The sequence below is a fragment of the Styela clava genome, chromosome 13 (assembly GCF_964204865.1).
Source record: "Styela clava chromosome 13, kaStyClav1.hap1.2, whole genome shotgun sequence".
NCBI lineage: Eukaryota > Metazoa > Chordata > Ascidiacea > Stolidobranchia > Styelidae > Styela > Styela clava.
In genome coordinates, this window is record NC_135262.1 from 2,065,704 (window position 1) to 2,089,115 (window position 23,412).

Below are 23,412 nucleotides of genomic sequence, written 5' to 3' on the forward strand. Positions count from 1 at the left end.
GTTTGTTGTGTTCTACAATTCTCGCTAGTCCCTTGTACAGATATAGTAGAAATTACACTCCATGTTGAAACTCCACATTCACAGTCAAGTATTTACGCCCGGATTATTTTTCGTGTCTCTCTCTTTTTTTAAATTTTACTTCAATGTGTTGTTTGCTGTGTGGGGTAAATGGGCACGTGCACTAGCACGTCTTAAATCTTTTTTAGATTTTGCCCACTTTCCTGATTTTCCGTACATTTGTTTGTTTTGCCCTGTATTGTCTATATGTTTTGTTGTAACGGAAAATCGAAATAAACACTTACACTTACTTACAGTATGCAAAATAGGTCATTATTGCAGGTCATCAAGACTCGTGACGATATTGTTTACACTGTGACCAAACTTACATAATGGATTGTGAAAAATTAAGCTGAAGCTTAAAAAAATCAAAAGATGGTGTGGGGAGTCTTCCTTAGTATTATATGAGGTGGGAACCCATAAGCTATACGTGGAGCCAAATCTCTTGTGCCTATTCAAAAAATCCAATGACTCATAAACAACACAAGCCCTGACCTTCCACTGCTACAAAAGGTTCTGTAATTTTTAGAAATTCACCCTCACCAGATCTTTGATAATTTATTCTCGTATTTTCTATTATCTAGTCTAGTCCGCAACATCGGGAACTATAATCTAAAAATTTAGAATTCCTCCACTGTTTGATATACAATGGTGGGCATCTCGTGACCAGATCAATGCATTTAATAATAATATTTATATATACATATTCTTTAAACTTTGTTTATCAAAACAATGACCAAAGTTGTAACTTATAGAAAAGAGTCCTTAGATGAAAAGACCGAACGACAAGCATGACGGAGGTGGTCAGGCATGTAGGAACAAAATGTGTTATAGTCTAGGCAAAATTGAAAAAAATAAAATAACTTACAGAGACTTATGTTTATTCCTTGCAAAGATGGTGTTGCATTTTTGGGCAAATAAACAAACAGGGATCTTTTTGCTACAGTGCTAGTGTCCGACCCAACTCGTCAGGAATATTTGCAACGATTATTAAAGTGCCTTAATTGTGCTGTAGTCTCGGTAAGAGCAGCGCAAACAAAGTTGGGAACGCCCACCCTGATTTCCCATGAAGCATAACATATGATTTCAATGCGATGAATAAGAAATGTATTGAATGGAAATGAATATATTTTTGCAAAAGAGAACTCATAGAGCAAAAAAAAACAAGATATCAGATACACAACATTCCTCAAATCAAAAATGATAAATTTCTGCTCTACACTTATAACCTTTGCTTTGAACAAGGCTCTAAGTAAGAAGTCACTGATTGTGCCTCAAAACAAAAATTATCCGATAAAACGACATATATCTTCAAATTGACATTGTTTGACAAGGCACTGGTTCTCAACCCTTACATAGGCATAGCTGGGGGGGGGGGGGGGCCTGATGGGCCATGAAGACCCCCTCCCTCCAGAAAAAAAACAAAAAAATTTTTTTTAATGCAATTTCGCAAAAGGCACAAGTGAGCATTGTATTACGTCATTATTAGGGCTGAGAATTTCAGGGAAAACACTTAAACCATTTACCGGGTAAAATTAACTGGTTAACCGCCGCGTGAAGTTTGACGTAATAATTATAATTTCAGCTTGTTACGTCACAATGGTTATAAAGCAATTTTGCGTGTTCTTATCCTGGTATCGCTCAAAATTATTCACAAATCGAGATTAGTTTCATGATTCCTCTGCTGCAAAAGATAGGCAGCGTGGTTCGGGCATGTGGAAATATTTTAGAAAACCCGATTCCGTTGTTAAAAACATCATTTATGTGACAAATTATCAGTGTTCGATGTGCAAATTCTACTTCGAGATATATATCATAAAGAAAAACGGCATCAACGGCACACTTGTTGTATGACATTGAATATCCGATTTTGCAATGAAATCGTGAACAATATATTTCGAAATCGACCGAAAACTGAGATAAATAAACTAAGAGATAAATTTGCGATGACGTAATCATATGTGACGATATTGAACGGTATGAAGATGATTTGTACCTGAGATGTCAGTTAACGGTTAAAATAAATCATAACCGTTAACCATCTGATATCGGTTAACCATTCCCAGCCCTAGTCATTATACAAAATAAAACTTTGGGCTGACTACACTTTTGTACCATTATCAATATTTTTTCTAAATGTAAATAAATAAGACTCAATTTAATCAACCTTGTTAAGCAAATAATAATTGTCCTCTATGAGTCATACGATTTCCAGTTTTTGAAGCTTTGATTGACATTATATTAGCTTTCCACTTGTGGCAGCAAGGATTATTGCTGATCTCTGCAATGCTAGGAATCTGGTTCAACAAAGATGTGATCTTTAATTCCATGGAAGAGTTTAGAAGGTTTTTGGAAATATTTAATGATCGAAGAGGTAGTTGTTGTTGAATTTTGGTTAATTCTCTGCAAACAAAAAATGAGTTTCTTAGTCAGGGGCGTAGCCAATGGGAGTCCAAACGTACCCACTTGTGAAATGCAAAAAAGCATTTTGCTGTATCACACATAGAAATTTTCTGTAGCTTGAAACACTTTATAGACCCTAAAGTATTCTGAAAACATGCTAGCTGTTACGATCTAACTTGGCAGTAAGAAATTTCTGAACCACTTTTTAGAAATTACTGGCTACGCCCATGCTATTAGTATTCGTTGACTAACTCCGTGAACCTTATGGTGGGTTGAAACAAGAAAAAAGGAAAGGAGAGAGGACCGGTAAGTGTACATACTACACATGCCTAGCACTGACAACTTTCACCAAGCATCATCAACAGAACTAATTTTAACGGTAATCTTTTTTTTTTAATTTTACTCGTAACAAGGCTCTAGGCAAATTTGTGAGACTGTGAACAATATGCACCACTAAATCAAAGACTCAAATTAAAAGTTCCGAATAAAGAGATCCAAGGGAGATTGCACTTAGGCAATATTTTAAGATTAAAATTTACATTGGGCCCTAACAAATACAAACTGTTTAATGAAATGAGATTATTTATCACTCTAATTACACGATATTCAAGCATCCTGGTAAAACACACCACATATATCCCTGAAGTTGGAAATAACTGATGAGAAAAGAACCCTCACACAGTGTCCCACTACCCTCCTTATAACTTACCTAGCAAGTTCACTTATCATCTCAAAATTGAGATGATTGGCAGCCAGATGCAACACTTGAAGATTGCAGCCTTCCTGTTTGAGATAGTTGATGACATGCCTGGGTGAGGAAATAAAAAAAAATTGTAAATGGGTCTCATACAACGTCAAATTTGGACTAGGAGAAAAATCCCACTTTTTTTGAAAGCAGCAAACCTTATTGTTGCTGGGCAGACCGAAAACATTTTGCTCGAACACCAGAAAATGATCTCTCCAATCTTATATCCATGGGAGAGAAAAAGTGAAAAAGCATTTTACGTTTCGCTAAACTTTTATGCATAGAATAGGAGTGAATATTTTCTCGAACTAACACCAGAGGGAAGTAGAGAAAAACAGATAAAGCGACTTATTCACACAGAAAACAGTCAGTCTAAAACGTACCAATTTCTGTTACTAAATATTGTTTGGCTTTTTTGTATTTGTGTGATTAAATGTTGGACTTCCTCATAGGTGACGCTGCTCGATAACTATTATCGGTTTATCGCTTCTACCTTCACGCTGAAATTTTTTATTTTACCTCACTGTTTGTACACGTTCGTATTTTCGGTATGTGAAAAAATAAACTACTGACTGTCTATTTACTAGTCCAAATAACTCACCTCATTAGCAACAAGTTATTAGCAGCATCACAGGTGCCAGAAATGTTCAAATCTGTCAGAGTAGAATGAGGGAGTGATTTAAGTAAAAGTTCAACTCCCACAGATCCAATTTGATTGTGAGAGACATCTAGTGTTGACAGAAGCATGTGACCTGTTAAACAAATCCATCGGTAAAAATAATGAAAAGTTAGAAAATATTGAGAAATCACAGAGGGATATTCTTCATAGTTGCTTACCGCCTCGAATATTTTGCAACTATTGAGATAAGCCAACGTTTCACAGGGTGTAATTTAGTCATTCTTGACAAGGAATTTTTCTTTGTTTGGCTGTAGTAGTACTGATATTCTTTAGTTATTATTACTTATCGATTTTAATCGGTAATTATTACTTATCGATTTTAATCGGTAATTATTACTTATCGATTTTAATCGGTAAGTATGTTGATAGGTATTTGTCTGTCTGTCTGTTAGATGCACGCGATATCTCACGTAAGCGAGATTGAATCTGCTCCAGATTTTGCATCTGCATTCATCATATCTCGGACCAGAAGCCTATTGATTTTGGATGAATTATGCCGTATAATTAGCGAGTTATTAATTGATTAGTGATGCGACACAAGGTGTCACTAAGGAGTAAGAGCGCTGTTTAGGGGGATCCCCTAACTTTCGATCGATAAGTCTTCAGTCTCTGACCGATATTCTCGTTTACACATTATAAACTACCTCAAATGTATAGAAGCTGAGATGCGACTTGTGCATAACACGAGATAAGAATCCGTTAAAAATTAAATAATTGAAGTACTCATTATGAATAGCAATTGGAGAACAGATTGGCAAAGGGAACCAATGAGGTAAGCTTTCAACAATTGTTGGTTTTTAACAAAATGAGCCGCCATGCTTTACTGAACAAAGATGCTTACCTTGCATTGCAGCTTTGAAAGCCAGATAATTATTTTCAAATAATTTATTTGTGAATCTACATCTTGACATTGAAAGCTGCTTCAAACTGGTGACAGATTTGATCAGGGTTGCCAGATTTTCTAAGCATGAATCCCCAAATCGATTGTAAGAGATGTCCAGTGTTTGAAGTTGCTGAAGGAGAAAGTGGCAAGTGCTTTGGGGATTTTACACTAAACTGGTTGGGTACAATATAAAGGTGAAGAACAAGGACTACAACACTCGGTAAGACTTCACAGGCTTTTGCTTTCTAAGTACCACACATTGTTTTGTCATTATCACAGTTTAAGCACTTTTGGGGGACTTTGGGATCCACTGGTTTATGGCCATATTATGAGAACATATACTTGCAATCAAAAATTTCAAAAAGCAAAGTTCCAGACAGTGCATGACTATTTTCATGACCTCGTAGTAAAAAATATGCGCACGGTACGAAATAACAGTGTTCTGTATTAGCAGTGTGCACAGTAAGATTGCAGATGCAGTAAAATTCTGGATTCCGGACATTTGAGCATTTTTTAAATTCTTGCCTGGACGCAAAATTTAACCCTAAATTCTGGACATGTCCGGAATTTTCTGGACGGTATGGCGACCCTATACTAGTTGAAAAAACAAACTACCAGATGGAAGGATTACCACCAGAGTTCAGGGATGGCCATACATCAATAACCTTTCTATCCAATACATTGTGAATATAGAATACAGAATATCTTCAAAATCTGGCTTCGTATTGCAGAGAAACTGGCACAAATCACGGCGCTCCAGAAGTATGTGTACCAATATGGAGGTAACTAATTTCGTTCGCCTATTTGACATCAAGTTGTGTAAAGGGACTGCAACCTATGGGCAGGGGTTATATTCACTTGGCTAACACAGACATTTCCCAAACTCATAACAGAACTAAAATAAGGGAATTCGGAATAAAATGATGGCCTAATCCTAGCCTAGTACACATACTACGTGAGTACCCAAATCACAGCTAATTAAAAATGTTACCTTCAAAGCCCCACTTTCGGCAGCTTGTGCCAATCTTCTTAAACCATGTTGCGTTAGATTCGAACACTTCAAATCTAATTCCGTGAGGGTTGAATTAAAAGAATTTGAAGGGCATGTCAAGGTCATTTGTCTTTGTAACGATTCACACAAGGTGGCAACTCCATCGTCATGTAAACAGTTGCCTGGCAACAGAATGGATGTAATTTCCTGCTGCGTCAGACTTGAAACCTGAAAACGATTAGTTTGACTAAATTAATGTGACACAAAGTTTGGGTAAAATACAAGGTGTCCATGAAATTTTAAATTATTTTTAAAATTGCAATGAAAATTTATCGACACCATGTATTGTTTTGGCCCTCACAGATGTCTCAAATGAAGTAAAAATACTTGGAAAATCGCTGATTAAAAAACAACAAATCTGGTTAAAATACATAAAGAACTGACTTCATAACAAAATTGAAATTGTAAAGGGACTTTATGGTATGACTCCTGTTGTCATGTCTTGGTGGTTACTTTGGTTTTTTATTACATGCATTTACTAATTATACGTTTATACTGAGTTAACACATTTGGTCTCGTAAGCAAAGTGAATAACTGCAGTTACTTACCAATGTTTTCAGGTGCAAGCTTGATAGCCCAGAATTTTTCAGATCTACCCTCCCAGTACTGACACTTTGGTGACAGGCGTTAAGGATTGTTGGGTTGGTAACTGAAAAACAAATAATTCCATTCAGCTGCGGATGGGATAAAGGAGAGATAGAGGTTTCATATTTATCCCGACGTAGAGGAAAGTCGGTAAGACAGCTTAATCATATGACGAACCACAGGCTCTCGTCTGGTTACCAGTCTATTCGTAAACGAGATAAAGTCATAAGTTCACGCGATCGCAAATCGTTATTGTTATAAAACTTTAACAATGGGAGTGAAAAAGCTGTTGCAGAACGATTCTTGCTTTCAGCGTCTGTGAGTTAGACCTTCGTCACAGAGCTACATCGTCGGATGGGACCGAGTTATCACCAGTCGATAACTTGTGCTCGGCCCTTTGAGCTCGTTACCGTTGCTGCAAGAAAGACGCATGAAACAAAATTAAGTTAATTGTGTGAGACTGTAGTTATATACACGGTTAAATCAGTTCCATGTGTTCAATAGTACCAGCAGTCCGGATATCGGGTAGCAAATAGATCATAATCTTATCGAATTGTCATTGGCCTACTAGTATTTAACTTCAATATGCATTGATTCAGATTTTAATGAGTTTAATTTAAATTGATACAACAAAGGATGGGGGTTTGTCAAAAATAAGATTCACAAACAGGTGTCCGCGGCTCAAAAAGTTTGAGAAACTCTGGTTGAAGGGATTAGTTAGCCAGTTGGTTGATTCAGATGCATGGACTTGATGGTGGAGGAAGCCGTATCGACCAGTGGGTGCGTGCCTGTGAACACACGCAAGGTTATCAGAGGGTAAAATCAACTTTACCTTGATTATTTTCCTTGCAAGTTTCTTCATATTTCTGTGACAGAGGCGTCTTCTCCCAGGCTGAGATCTTGGCAGTGACATGCTCATTGGTTTGAAGGGCATCGCTGACTAAATCATCATTAGAAAGAAGACAAGCATCTTCCTAGAAGTAACAAGAGAGAAATACTCAAATATAAACCACACAATGGTCAGAAAATTACAGCAAGATACTAAAACAATTGTCCCAGATGTCGTATAAAGGTGTTCCCATGAAAGAAAATGACAAAAAACTCAAATTTAGGGAAACAATGGTCAAATGGCCACCACCATGCCAGCGAGATGTTAAAAGAATTGTACCAGATGTCATATTATAGTGTTCCCATGGAAGAAACAGCAATATTTTGGTTGGAACACCAGAACATATGAAAGTTATATTTTTATAAAAACTTCTGTCTTTAGAGTGTTAAAATTTTTGAAATTGATTGTTTCATCAGTTGCAGAGAAGGACGATTCTCCCGCAACAACATAAATTAACAAAATGATTCATGAGTGCTGGATACGAGTGGGATTCTCAGATCATTTATGTGAGAGAGCAAATATAACAGTGGTTCCAACTGGAGGGCCGTGGCCCATCTAGGGGGCAACAGAGCAGTTGGAGAGTGCTCTAATGCCAGGCGCCGATTTTACTTCCTTTTTTAATAGAAAACTTGCTATTCTTCCCCGTTCAATTACTTGATAAGCTTATTTCACAGTATGTTTTCCCTTTGTTGAGCATGCATTGTTTGAACATAATAGGATTTAGAATCTATCAATCAAAGTAACAATATAAATACCACTGGAATGATAAACGAGGGGGCCAAGGGAGCGAAAAGCCTCCAGACCAGGGGTTGCGACCCCAAATTGGATCGGAGTGATAAGCAGGTAGGGTCGCAACCAGGTCATGGGGTCGCTGAGGTATGGTAGAGGATGGATGTACAAAACATCTAAGATTTGACAAACCATGTTAAATTTAGCAGTTTGTACCATGGCTTACTGTAAAACAGGCCCATAGGCATCGCTCTATGCTTATGCTATAGAAAATGTAGGTGCTTATTGTGACATCATTGTTTGGTTTTAGCTTATTTTACTTAATACCACCACATGACCAAACTCAAAAGTCCAGTGAAAGAAGCTCTAAAGTTTCATGAAAAATATACCTATATATCGACCTGGGGTCGCACTGGACACTTGAAAGTTGTCTTTGGGGTCGTCCTGAAAAAAGCTTGGGAACCCCTACTCCAGACGGTGGTCACAAGATATAAAAGGTTAGTAACCATTGACATAGGAGAAAATAGGTTCCAAACTATTATGCTTAATCAGACCCCTCGCTACCAGTGCATTCTGTCATAAAAGGGCGCTTCAGAAGTGCTTGTACCAATATGGAGGTAACTAATTTTGTTTTGTGTTGGACTGGTATATTCACTTGGCTAACACAGACAGTCCCCGAACTAGTAATAGAACTAAAATAAGGAAAATTGGAATAAAAATTATGGCCTAACCCTAACCTGGTACACATACTACGGGAGTAATAAATAAAGAAACTTTTATGCATTCAATGTATAACAAACCTCATTGACTGATCCTCCAGTATAGAGTGTAAGCTTAGGTAGAACACCAGTGTTTTGTTTATAAACAGCTGCAGCTCTCTCACAAAGCCAGGAAATCGTTTTTGTGCTGAAAAGAGTGCAAGATTAATGCACGACATTATTTCAGAATATATGTGATATTCAGGAATAATATTTCAGGATGGATTCGGTAAACTACTTGGTCTCAGTTTCGATAATCGTACAGCATTTTTACTTGGGATGCGATAGGATTCACATATTTATCCCGGAGGTGATGGAAAGTCGAATAAGACAGTTTATTCATATGTTGAACCGGGAGCTCATGTTCGGTTACCAGTCCATGACGGGTATGGAATTAGTTAGCCAGTTATTTGTTTTCAGATGCATGAAGGTGGAAGAAGCCGTAACCGACCAGCAGTTACGTGAACCACCTTAGGAGTCCAGCAATCCTTTCGAACAAAACTATTCCTTCATGGGATTCGAACCTGCGAAAGCACGGATGGTAATCAGATGTGTGGTAGTGAGCATATTTCTAATGCTTAGCACAAGGCACCACAACGCAGAGCCTTCCAATAGTGATTGATAATTTAACAATATAAGCAAGTCTTACCTGCCTGGCACAGCAATCAAAAACATCTTTCCATTTATTTTAACTTTGACTCTCATAGTTTGAGGCGGCTGTGTCGTTATTGGCTGAGTTGTTGGGGGATTTGGAGTGAAAAAACTTGTAGAAGAAACACTGGGAATACCATTGGGAACACTGGGAATTCTCATGACATCATCATCTTCAATAGTGATGTCATCATATATAAGTGGTTCTGGCATGAAATCTTTTATTTTTGTAGTTATTAATTTCTTTGGTTGGGTTTTATTTCTAATACTGCTTCGATTTAGAAACGAGGATGAAAAACCGGCCGAATTCGTGTCTTTTAATGATTTTTTTACGGAATTCGACTGTTTCCATCCGTAAGTACCAAAATTGGTTTGCCCTGTATTTGTTGAGTGCACTGTTTTGGGTCGCTTTGGGGGTCTCATTTGAGTGGCGAGACTGGGATTCGAACCCACGTCATCTGTATCATCAATGAGCCAATCGTCACCCATATAATCATCTTCACCCACAAGACCTTGTTTTACAAGGTCAAATCCATCAGTTGAAGGTCGTTTGGGGGCGCGAAAGGATTTAACCCCGTTTGATAAACGAGCTAGTGCTTCGGACCCGCCCAAACTATTCATAGCTTGTTGGTACTCCCCAGCACTGTCAAAAAAAGAATCTTTATCGCCACCTTGAGACTGTCGTACTTTTGAAATTCTTGTCCTTGATTCCAAAGTAGGTAAAATCTGACTGTCACTAAAATTTGAGTCATTTTCATCATATTTTGGGTCTAGATCACCAAAATCATCAATTTTTTGAGAAAAATTTGGCAAATCTTCAACTTCGTGGACATAGGCAGAGTTTTGTGAAGGTTTTGTAGAATTTTCAGAGTAGGGGGTAAAAATATTTTTGGGGATTCCCCTATTATAAGTCTGCGTCAGTCCTCCCCCGGCTTCAATAGTTTTTTGAGAGGAAATTTCAGAGTCGAACAGGTCATCCATATTCCCAAAAGCGACGTTTAAATCTGAACTCGGCCCCGTATTCTCTTTATGTCCCCCACTAGTGGCCGCTTTCAGTAGGTTTTCATGGATTTTTCTGTAAGATTCGATGTCGTACGAGTCCAGCTGGCTTCGACTTCTTGAAAACCAGGATTCTAAGGCATTGATAGGCGTTTCACCCTGAATAAAGTAAAATACAAATTAGTTTAGACACTCTAAGAAAGGTGCCTCCAACTAAAATGGAAAGAGTACTGATGGAAGAGTTGCAAGTTTACTCAAAGCAAGTTAGTTACAACCAAAAGTGAAAAGTACAGCTGGTGAATAATAGTAGAAAAATCAGTTCTTCCCATTACAGCCTTGACTTAACAGGGTTGTGATTCTGTGGGTGTGGAATCCCTATATGACACACAGGAGCATATACGTCTGGTTGGATATTCTTATGAACAAGTAAGCAGTCAAAAGCTTATGGTTTGTAAAAAAGGTGGCCAACGCGTCCATCGCACAGGTTAAGATAATATGTGGACACTTGGTAAGTTTTTTTGAGAAATTTCAACACTCACGACTAAAAAGTAGACAGGCCTTAGATCTGAATTGTATTATTCGAATAAATCTTAAATAAATGATGAAACATTTATTTCGGGTACAATTACATAATCAAATCAAATGGAATGAAATGGTGATTTCATTGAGAATGCGGCTCTGTGGGCTTATTAACAGCGGTGGAATTTTTGTATGCGTTTGTGTAGTAGTTATCTGAGTATTTAGTAGGCCTACTCATTCATTTTTGTGGATTACCCATCAGCCGATCGTAAGCTATTTTGAAGTCATATAGGCTCAATTTACCTCTTTATTCTTGATGCTAGGATTAGCACCTTTCTCAAGCAGCAAAGCCACAATGTCTAGATGGCCGTTGGTTGCAGCATCCTGCATAGGTGTTGTTCCTCCACATTTAGCAGGGTAGTTTACATTTGCACCGTGGTTTATTAGAAGTCGAACTATCTCTGAAAAGAAAAAAACATTGGTTAAAAGCATAAGAGTAAGATTGACGATTCCATCAGTACTCTTTCCATTTTTAGTTGGAGGCTTGACACCTTTCTTGGAGTGTCTAAACAAATTTGTATTTTACTTTATTCAGGGTGAAACGCCAATCGATGCCTTAGAATCCTGGTTTTCAAGAAGTCGAAGCCAGCTGGACTCGTACGACATCGAATCTTACAGAAAAATCCATGAAAACCTACTGAAAGCGGCCACTAGTGGGGGACATAAAGAGAATACAGTGCCGAGTTCAGATTTAAACGTCGCTTTTGGGAATATGGATGACCTGTTCGACTCTGAAATTTCCTCTCAAAAAACTATTGAAGCCGGGGGAGGACTGACGCAGACTTATAATAGGGGAATCCCCAAAATGACTAAGGTTCTGCTTCTAATGATTTAAATTATATATTTGTTGAGTTGTGATGACTCACCTACGAATCCATGATTACAAGCTTCATGTAACGGCAACCACCCTGCATAGTCTGGTTCGTTCACAGGATGACCCTGGAAACATAACATGAATATAAAGACCCTGTGCAAGGTGTTGGGCTTAATTATGTGCAGTATAGTAAACTCTGGCTAAAAACTCGCGCCTGCCTCCATACAGAGTGAATAAATAAGGTCACTGTTTTCCATCCTATGGGTCACGACCCAAAACTGGGTTGCATGAAAATCTTCTTGGGTCGCTTGTTTTATTAACAAAAGTCTGAAAGTTACATAGAATAGGATAGGATTTACATATTTATCCCAGGAGAGAGGAAAGTCGATAAGACGGCTTATCCATATGGCGAACCACGGCCTCTCGTCCGGTTACCATTCCAAGTCGGGTATGGGATTAGTTATATTATTGGTTTTCAGAAGCATGGACTTGGTGGTGGAGGCAGCCGTAACCGACCAGCGGTTACGTGAACCACCCAACGACGGCGAGGAGTCCAGCAATCCTCTCGCACATAACCATCCCTGCATGGGATTCGAACCTGCGAACCCAGGCAGAGTAGTTAGAGGTGCGGTGGCGAGCGTATTCCTAACGCTTAGCCCGTTGAGCCACACCGCCGCGCCTTGTTCTAAGTGAATCAAACATGCTGAATAGTAACAAACCCATTAAAAAACACTTTGAATGAGTCTCTCATCTATGAAATGACAATAAGATTCATACTAGTAAATGTAAAGTACAGGAAGGTCGCTAGAAAAACAGAAAATTTGTCACACAGCTATTTATTTTTACAGTTTTTCAAGGGCATATGTTCCGTTTCAAAGTCTGAAAGCTGTTTTCTGCTTTCTTTTATGATGTGAGTGTTAAAATAGAAATCAAACAGAACCTAAAAAAAATGAAAACAAATCGAAAAAAAGAGTAATCATACATTTTATTTAGAAGTCCTTAATAATTGAGAACTTCTCACTAACTTGACCTGTTCAAGTAATAGTTGAACTCTCTTCATATGGCCATCGATGCAAGCTCTATGTAGCGGGGTTTCACCTTTTTCATTCAACTTTCTCTTCCAGACTTTGCTTGTGATTCTACTTTTACGAGTTTCTTCTGTGTCTGAGTTATCTAGAGAGAAAATTTATTCGTAACAAAAATTTTGGTACTGCCGAAGTATGTGAACCAAGATAGCAGACACGGGAACGTAGTATGTGTACCAGGTTAGGGTTAGGTTAAAATTTTATTTCGATTTTCCTTATTCAAGTTCTATTACGAGTTCAGGAGTACCAAAATTTTTACTTGCGATGAAAAGTATATTATTAGAAAGTTATATATGTCAGAAACTGAATTATACCTAAACATTTAAGAAAAACAAATTCAAAGTACTAAAATGTATAAATTATAATAATTTATGTCGTGTTTGTGAATTTTAAATCAGTCATGAGCAGCCACCGATGGACTGAAAGCCATATGTTCTCATCTATGATGAAAAACATTTAGTATGAAAATTTGTTCAAACAAAAGTTCCAATCCAGCTGAATTGAAAGTCGCAAAAGTAGAAGAGTTAGAAGTTAAAACAGGTGTGGGCAAGGTTTTTGTACCAGGGGCCAGAAACTTTGCCCACCTAGACTGGGGGGCCATGTAAGTGTGATGTAGAATACTACATTTTATGAAAATATTTAGTGTCACAAAAGCAAAAGTGGAAAACGAGAAGCCTCGTGTCAAATCTAAATTTAATTGAAATCTCAACAAATTCCTTGAGCTATTTTTCAGCTGAAACATCAAAATTTGGTTTTAGTTTGGTTGTGAAAGCATCAGGCAGGCCAGCGGGTCGCAGTTTGCCAATGTCAGAGTTAAAAGCACCTATTGCCAAGCTTAATTGCATATAATTTCTCGTCTTCCATCTCCCATACTGATGCTTACCTGATGAAACGTTCTCTAACTCTTTCTCAAGCAGATCTTCACTGTCTTCGTCCCGAATATCGAAACTCGTTTCATTTTGAATTTCTTCTTGTGCTGCAGCCTGGATAATTAAAAATTATTCACATTTATAACTATATACTTTTTTGTGTGAATATTTCTAGTGTTGTGCTGGTATCACACACTAAGATGTGCATAACTGTAAATTTACTTCGGCTCCGTACTCCGTATAACAGACGATAATAAAAGATTAAATGATTAAAAACTGATAAGAGGACAATGAAATCATTACTGCTTTGACCAATGATTTTTATGAAACAGAGAAGTGAAGTATAAAATTGTAGTTAGCCTGGGATAGTCTGAAATCTGATACCAATTGCATTTTAAACAACATCCCTGGTTTAAATCAATTAATTTGGAGACATCCCCCCCCTCAAAAACATTATTTTACAACCTCCCCACTCCCTTTGCCACAAATATCTTCTGAATCCTCTTCATTATCAAGAACAAGGATTCCCGATTTCATCTGAATTTTTGAAATTTCTTTCCTCGTTTCATCTGCTGAAGGCAGATTGGATTTCACTTGGATATCAAGCTGAAGATTCAGGACTTTAAGCTGTAAGAAAATTTGTAACTTTTTAGTAAAGCCTTAAAGTGATGCCAAACAACGTATAAGTTCGTAAACAATAAAAATCCGAAGTTGCTTCTCAGCCTTAAGTATGACGCTGTTGCTAGTTTTTTACTCAACGATGTGTGTGCTCACCACCTCACCACTGATTACCTTGCGTGGGTTCGCAGGTTTCGAATCCTTTGCAGAGTAAATTATGTGCGAGAGGATTGCTGGACTCAACATCGCAAGCTGTGGGATGGTTTACGTTACTGCTGGTTGGCTACGGCTTCCTCCACCATCAAGTCCATGTTTCCGAAAACAAATAACTGGATAACTAATCCCATACCCGACATAGACTGGTAACCAAACGAGCAGCAGTGGTTCGCAATATGATCAAGCCGGCTTATCGTCTCTAGTCTCCCCCAGGATAAATATGTAAATCCAAGTCTAGAAGCAACATTACCTGCAATTTACAATTCTCAGACTTCTCAGCATATTGAATCGCCTTGTTATAACAATTTTCAATTTTATCAGGAGGCTTTGATAACTTTTCCAAACAAATTCCAATCTGTGTCCAGGTTTTGCATAGCTGGAATATGTGATATAGTTGACATATGCGATATGTGGAGGATAAATTAAAAAGTCCGAAATACCAAAATAAATCCATATCAAAAAATGAGTGCTCCTGAAGTATGTGAACCAAGATGGGGGAAAACCGGAATGTAGTATGTCTACCAGGTTAGAATTAGGTCATAATTTTATTCCAATTTTCCTTATTTCATTTCTATTACGAGTACGGGGACTAGCCCAAGTGACTCACATAGTATTTGTACCTGAAATTATGGACTAACCCTAACCTGGTACACAAACTACGTTCCTGTATCTGCCATCTTGGTTCACATACTTCGGAAGAACCAAAAAATGAACATGCATAAAATATATTTAGAATTCTATAGTTTCCAAAAACTTAGAATACAATTCAGGGAATTATACTAGTTTTAGACAAGAGCACATCTCTGAATTTGAGCGGAGTTGAAATTTCCCTCTGAAATCTGGGGTCTGAATTTTAGTCAAGCCAAAGTTAGAAGTCAAAACTGAAAACATTTGGAGTTTCTAAATTTCCAATGGTAGCTGTCATTGAATTAGTTACACCATAAGCCAAAGTATTATGGTGAAATAAAACAATGCAAAATAAAATGAGCAAAGAAAGGAATACAAAGTACAAATAATAGGCAACACACGCTTTTGTCTGCTCGAAGGCCTGGCACATAAACACCTATATAATATATAATACTACAAACACATGTACATGGCACCCATCAGAAAATAGACATCCGTTACTTAGAATTTCATCAAAAAATTCGACATGCCTCATTTGGTTCAGTATAAAACTCCATTTCTTTTTTATAATACTCGATAGCCGTCTCATAGTTGTTGAGATCTGAGTTCGTTAATGCAAGAGAATAATATACGGAAGCTTTCTGCTTGTCTGTGACTGTATCGAGAAGTGGGAACAATAACTCCTGAAATAAAAGGGTAGATGTGAATAACATATTCCCAAATGGATACTGATACTGGCATGCCCTTGCTCATACAGTAAGAGGCTTGGGGGTGTGGCGCATTATGCCAAGCGTTAGGAAAACGCTCACTACCGCACCCATGATTATGAGTAGGTCGCAGGTTTGAATCCCCTAAAAGAAAAAAATCCGCGAGACGATTGCTGAACTCCTCGCCGCTGGCCGGTTACGGCTTCCTCTGCCACCAAGTCAATGCATCTGAAACAAATAACTGGCTAACTAATCCCATACCCGACATGGACTGGTAACTGGACGAGGGGCCGTGGTTCGCCAGATGATTAAGCCGTCTTATCAACTCCCCCCCCCCCCCCAAGGCTTCCATCCAACTACTTTCAAATAATTTTTACAAACTTACCTGTTGTTTATAATGTCCAATAGCAGCTTGATAGCAGCCCAAGTCACAGAACTTATCAGCCACAATATCATGTAGTTTAAATTTTTCATCGGCTGTAGTTAAACTGTCTTCTATCTTTGACTGAAGATGGTTGATCTTTACAACTGAAATGAAGATAAAAGATGTGAATTTTTTCTGCTTCAATAGATTTATAATTTAGATAAAGGTGACATGGTCCAACAGACTGAACTATCTTGACGTATCAGGTTAGAAAGTGTGTCGAATTTGAGCGCCGAATTGTCAAGCAATGTTGTTCAACAGGTGGAACATTGGATAAAACTTTCATACAGTGTTCCCTCTAAAGTGTGCGCGCGCACACAACTTTCAGAGGCTGCGCCTACGCATAGATTTACTGCGCACAGACGTATTTCGATGTAATGTAACAATGTTCTCGGTTGGCAGGTTGAGAAAGTTTGTTGTTAGCCCACCCATTACCCGGTTAGAACGCCAAAATTTCTTCATTGGTTTTTGCACAAATATTAGTCATTTTCAAAAAAGTGCGCACACACCAAAATTTCTGCGCAGACATACTACAAAAATTTAGAGGGAACATTGCTTTCATATATTGATTTACATTAATATATATATATATAACATGGCACTAGACAAGCAGACAGAGGCTTACTAATTTGAATATGGCAATGGGGTGAAGTATAGGACAGTGTTTTTCAACCTATGAGTCGTGACTCAAAGGTTAAAAGGTCGCGAGATTCTACAAAATTTATATTTTAAAAAATTTGGGTTGCTTGAAAAAAGGTTGGTGTAGGAGCCCTGTTTAGAGTGAAAGTGCTTCATAAAAAATATTGCTGCATCCAGAGCTTTGCTTACAGAAGTCTCGTACAACCTTATAAATTCTGATGCGTCATATTTATCAAACTAGTAATATCTAGCCCAGATTATTAGACTCAGTCTGAGTCTTGTTTTTAGGATTGGGAATCACTGCTCTCGTCTAAACTAATATTTTAGCTCTGTTTGCAAAGAACGTTGGGTGCTCCCGAAGTATGCGAACCAAGATGGCGGACATCGAAACGAAGCATGGGTAACAAGTTAGGGTTAGGCCATAATTTTTTTCCAATTTTCCTTATTTTAGTCCTATTATCAGTTCGAAGACTAGCCAAGTGCCTCCCGTAGTATTTATACCTAAAATTATGACCTAACCCTAACCTAGTACACATATTACATTTCGATGTCCGCCATCTTGGTTCGCATACTTCAGGAGCCCCGAGCGTTGTTTATAGATGTATCACAATTCAACATGTCATACCAGACTTAAGTTTTTCTCTGACTTCAGTCTTCTCTTCTGATGAATTTATCAAACGAAAACTCTTTTTCAAAGATTTCTTGGAAGATTTACAGTTTCCTGTTGAAAGATGAATCTGAAGAAAAAGAGAAAGACATCAATACAGAGTATTTCTTTGGAATGACCAAAATTTGACAAGTTCAGCATCGATACCATTTTTATATCAAAACCTACTTCTCCCAAGACATTAAGGGCTTCAATTTGCCATTGTATATTTCTGGCAACCTTAGCATTCCTGCATGCATCTTCTGCATAACGTATCGCTAAGTCTGGTTGTAGTCTATTTCGATAGTACGACGTTAGCAATATGTTCGTTTGGTGAGATTCTGCTGCCAACATGTACTTTCTAAAAAAGGAAAAACATCGCAAGATAAGCAGAGAATAATTTACTTAAGAGTGACAGTGGTTCCCAAACTGCCATTTACAACCACTGTATCAATTCAATATAGCCCGGCTAACTTAATTAAGGAAATTAGTTTAACACTTTTTTCTTTTTGAGTTCTAGATACTGCCAATTGTTACACCATTATCAGTTTAAGAATTTGTATTTTTCGTAAACAATTCAAATATACCTGTAGGTTATGAGGCCATTGTCAACAAATTGCTTAAATTGGGTTTTAATCCATAGATAGGTAAGGTGCACCGAACTATAACCGATAATAGTTCTGAGTGGAAGCAATAAAGCGTAAAGCAGCATATATGAGGCGCAACTGCTTATAAGGCTCACAATCGATTTTTGAGAAAAAAGTTTAATTCTCGCTACAGGATCTTTGTAGATACGGATCTACTAGTCAACAGAAAAAAGGAAAAAGTAGATGAAAACATCTTATTCCATTGAACCTTTAAATGAAAACTTGTGAAAAAAGTTCTGTACTTACTGTGAGATATTCAAAGCTTTTTGAAACAAAGCCAGACTCTGTTTCGCATAAATTCCATCATTTTTCTCATATTTTTCCAGTGAAATATAATGATACGCCAACGCAAGGTTTGTGATGCTTCTTGTTTTCATTTGATGAACTTCTTTCTCTGATAAAGTCTTTGATTCTTGTATTGATTGGGAAAGACGAAGGCTGCTTTGAAAGGACGTTTCGGCCCTATGAGACAAACAAAGAGATAAAAAGTAAGATAGTGTTTTGATATTGAAGATAAAATAATTCATTTGAATCATGGCATCCGGTAAACCATGGCCTCCAATCGAGTACGGGATTAGTCAGTCATTTATTTGTTTCAGATGCATAGACTTGATGGTTGAGATAGCCGTAACCGACCAGAGGTTACATGAACCACCCTACGGCGGCAAGGAGTCCAGCAATCCTCTCGCACATAAATATCCCTTACAGGATTCGTGTTAACTGTATCTTTATTGTATTTCTAGAAACTAACATTAACATACCTAACATAGGGCGGAGCATGACCTGTGATGTCATCAGTTACAGATGACTGATCATGATCTGTGATATCATCAGTCACAGATAACTACTGTTCATGACCACCTAGCTGTGAAGGTGAAGTTGCAATATGCCAGGGGTGGGCACACCGCGGCTCGCGAGCCGCAGACTTTTTGTGCGGCTCTTCTCGCCAACATAAATTATCATCAAAATTTTAATTAAGAGAGAAAATTTAAATTAAACTTTTTTAATTTATTAAAAGTTGTAAAGAAGTTTTCGTCAATGATTAAGACAAATTATGTTTTAGTATGAAAATCGCTGTAGCGTTGAATTTTGAATTTAAGTCAGTAAATTCAGCAAATCTTTCGTCACAATGGTCAATGTTTGATTGATGAGTCGACGGTATTGCAGCTTGATTGCGGTTAGTTAGTCTAAGTTACTGTGCGATATATGTCATCAATTGAAGAAACGAAAGTACGAAAATAAAAACAGAGTCGTCGAGTCAGAATGGGAAGAAGAATAAACCTTTGTGCTCAATCTGCCATAAGCTACTAAGTCAGAATAAAGTCAGTAATGTTAAACGGCACCATGAAACAAATCATGAAAACTTCTTTTGAGACTACCCTCGTAAATCAGCTATAAGGTAACACAAATTAAATGAGCTCAAATTGTGCATATAGTTGAACATAGCTGCCTTGTTTATCTATTCATTGCTATTAGACTCTTGTGTGAATTTCTTTTCTGTTTATGGTATTTTGATAATAATAATAAATTCACAAATTCTGCGGCTCTTTTAAAGTTCTGACTTGCAGCATGCGACTCTCATACTAAAAAAATGTGCCCATCCCTGCTATATGCTCTCTGTACTTGAGGGCTCATTCTCGGGGGTTACTTTGGTTATGTTTATGGACATTAACTAATTATACTGAGATAGCAATTAGAAACCTGCGAAGCCACGCAGGGTAATCAGAGATGCAGTGACTGTATTGTGTGTTCCTAAGTGTATTCCTAATGATTAGCCCCGAGCCCCGCACCCCCGAGCCACTAAAAAGCAGCAGTTAGGTACATTCTACTTCAGACAACCTTTCAGTACTCACTTCTTAAACAGTGGTCTAGCTTCTTCAAACGATCCAGCATTATGCAAATCCTCTCCTTGTATTAAATAAGTTCTTCCTATGGTTGTATAAGCGCGTTGTTGTTCCGGTTGATCCCCGGCTACTTTAGCAAGTTCCAGATGTCTGTGTTGATGTTGCAAAGCTTTCGTGTAATTTTCGAGAGCTGCGAAGCATTCTCCAATCTGTGGTAAGTAAAAGGTTTCACATGATATTTCTGTTTTTCTACCGTAAGTCTATGCATATGAAACCGTTAAACAGTCACACCAGGGATGTCCAAAACAAATTGAGTATTTGAATACATTTGAAATTGGTTTATTCGATTCTTGATTTTAGGTATATTTCAGCATATTTTCGTTTGAAAATGTTTTTTTAGGCATTTAATATTCTATGATTGACAAAAATTAGTAAACTTCTGACACATTAAACAGAGAATACTAATCAAAATGATGCTTATCTCAATAATTCTGTCTAAACTGTGATAATTACAGATTACTTAATATAATAATACATAAAAACTAAATCACTAAAAAAACTAATTCACTAAATTTGTGAACATTGCAAAATTGCACACAGCCCGAGGTTTCGTGATGTCTCTTGAAATTTAAAATTATAGTGGCACAAAGATCTTCCAATATTACTTCACCTTTCTATGGGCCACAGCTTGTCCAATCTTATCTTCAGAGACTTGACACAGTCCCAGCTCCTCTTTGTGAAGGGTTAAAGATTCTTCGTGGTCACCTGGAATAGTATACCATGAAAATAACCTATTTTTAAATTGAGATAGAGTAATAATTACCCTGCGTTGTTTCGCAAGTTCATATCCTGTGGGGGATAATTATGTGCAAGAGGATTGCTTGACTCCTTGCTGACAGAGAGTGTTTCACGTAACAGCTGGCCGTTTACGGCTTCCTCAACCATCAAGTCCTTGCATCTGAAACAAATAACTGGTCACTTAATCCCATACCCAACATGGACTGGCAACTCTGCAACTGGACGAAAGGCCGTGTTTCGCCAATGATCAGGCCGTTTCATCGGCATTCCTCTGATTTTCCTTTATCAAAATTAGGATAAATGTGTCCTATCTCTGTATCTTATAATTTCTCGGACAATTTCACTGTCTTACCAAGTTCTGTATAGAGTTCGCCAAGAACATTCAGTATTTCAGCTTCTTCTTTTAAATTTCCTTTTTCTTGACATTTCACTCTCTGCTTCTGATATTCTGAAAATGGAACAAATATCTGATCGAGTATAATACTGTAATACAGGATCAGTGTCTAATGAACTAAACGTGCGACAGCCTAAATGACGAAAAATGTGATGTTTGAATTCAGCTTAAATCAATATTTTTTATGTAAAAAAAGTCTCACACAGAATGTAATACCCTATATGGCATAACTGCTTAGTTGAAAATTGAGTGGTAGGTTTGAACTTTAAAGAATAATTCATATCATGAATTTCCTCGCCAAACACCTCTGTTTAAAAAACATAAAATGTTCACATCACATTTTCCTGTTTTCGTTGGGCATTATTCAAGCAGTTTCAGCAGCAGTTACCTTACTGTCATCGCAGATGGTAAAGGATAAAATAGGTCAGTCCACACCTTTACAACTAAGAGGCGCGGCGGTGTGGCTCAACGGGCTAAGCGTTAGGAATACGCTCGTCACCGCACCTCTAACTACTCTGCGTGGGTTCGCAGGTTCGAATCCCATGCAGGTATGGTTATGTGCGAGAGGATTGCTGGACTCCTCGCCGTCGTTGGGTGGTTCACGTAACCGCTGGTCGGTTACCGGTACCGTACGGCTTCCTCCACCACCAAGTCCATGCTTCCGAAAACAAACAATACAGTAAAACTAACCCCATACCCGACTTGGAATGGTAACCGGACGAGAGGCCGTGGTTCGCCATATGGATAAGCCGTCTTATCGGCTTTCCTCTCCCCCGGGATAAATATGTAAATCCTATCCTATCCTAATTTCTGCATTTTCAAATTTTTCAGAACAAGTTTTCTGCCGATATTTTAGCTTGCCAAATTTCACGAATATCACTATATTTCAACACCAGGCCTACACCACTTACTTCGTATTTGTTTTACAGGATCCTTCTCCATGGCTTACAAAAACTAACAGCTTCAAATTGTAAATAAGATAATCCTAATCCATCCAAAAACAGGTAACTTTGTTGACAAAATTTGCCGCCATGAAAAATAATGACGTCAGATGCGTAACCACTCATGCGCATTAACATTAAAACCAGCGGTTTATTTTATTGTAACGAAAACACTTCTTGTACGTTAGGGAAATTACGATGAATGGTCCAATATACGTCATATATATTCATCACTGTGTGTAAAACATACATTTACAAAAATAAATCCTCAATCACACGAGTAGGGAGTCAAAGTTTTCGAGCTGTGACTCCACAGGGGGTCCGATTCTCTGTGATGACACATAAAAGAAGCTTTCAATACTTTGTTAGTCGCTGCCGTGATATACCGATTAATTGAGATTTCGAAAGTTACCGGTATTAGAAAATTAGGATTTTACGTAATACTAATTGCATTATATCATATCTTTATATCAGATATAACGGATAGTCGAATATCAAGAGCCGGGTCGGATGAATTTAGAGGAGCGTCTACTAGAAAAAACGTACGGGCCTACCTGGAGAGTTATATTTGAGCAGCTGAGAGTTTTGGTTTTATTTTATTGCCTCCACAAATACAGGCTCGGCAATGGGACCACCATAGATGCCGTATTAAAAGTATCATTATTAGCGCACACCACAAATATCACAATTTTAACTCACAATAATTTATTAATTTTACCATTTTCATTTTTTCTTCAGCCAGAGCGTTAATTAAAGTTCAGTCACATATTTTTCATATTTGAAAAACATCGCCAATTTTATAATTGAAAATTTTGCATTTTGTAAATATATTTCATTCTGAGTGAGTGCGCCTGACTTTGCTTCGACAAAAATTTTGTTCAAAAAAAAATTTGCTCAGAGATCAGTCTTCTTCATTCTTGAGTGCACTGTAAAATTTTATTATAAAAAAGCAGATGCAGCAATGGGGAAATCACATGAAACAAGACAATACATGCGAGACAGAAAAATTACCATGACGATAAAATAAATATTGAAAATTAGTGCTACCGCGCAATTACAATGGGTGACTCAAGATAAATTCCCAGCCAAGTAATTTTGTTTTGATTTCAAATGTAGCGGATGGAAATAACGTGAA

At 37.6% G+C, this 23,412-nt stretch overlaps 1 protein-coding gene across 1 annotated transcript; it reads right to left on the minus strand.

Moving 5' to 3' along the window:
• Window positions 1-1,167: 1,167 nt before the first annotated feature.
• On the minus strand, window positions 1,168-22,404 carry LOC120332270 (tonsoku-like protein). The gene is made up of 24 exons (XM_039399478.2): window positions 22,248-22,404; window positions 21,295-21,390; window positions 20,815-20,909; window positions 20,154-20,353; window positions 18,547-18,762; window positions 17,843-18,014; window positions 17,633-17,744; window positions 16,330-16,472; window positions 15,768-15,920; window positions 14,861-14,986; window positions 14,242-14,403; window positions 13,791-13,890; window positions 12,853-12,995; window positions 11,875-11,947; window positions 11,252-11,409; window positions 9,429-10,588; window positions 8,822-8,927; window positions 7,236-7,377; window positions 6,367-6,467; window positions 5,759-5,986; window positions 4,726-4,897; window positions 3,807-3,957; window positions 3,170-3,268; window positions 1,168-2,460 (listed from the first exon to the last, which is right to left on the minus strand). Exons 1-24 carry the CDS (start codon window positions 22,276-22,278, stop codon window positions 2,229-2,231), a joined length of 4,371 nt encoding a protein of 1,456 aa, XP_039255412.2. The 5' UTR covers window positions 22,279-22,404; the 3' UTR covers window positions 1,168-2,228.
• Between the last annotated feature and the right edge of the window lie 1,008 nt (window positions 22,405-23,412).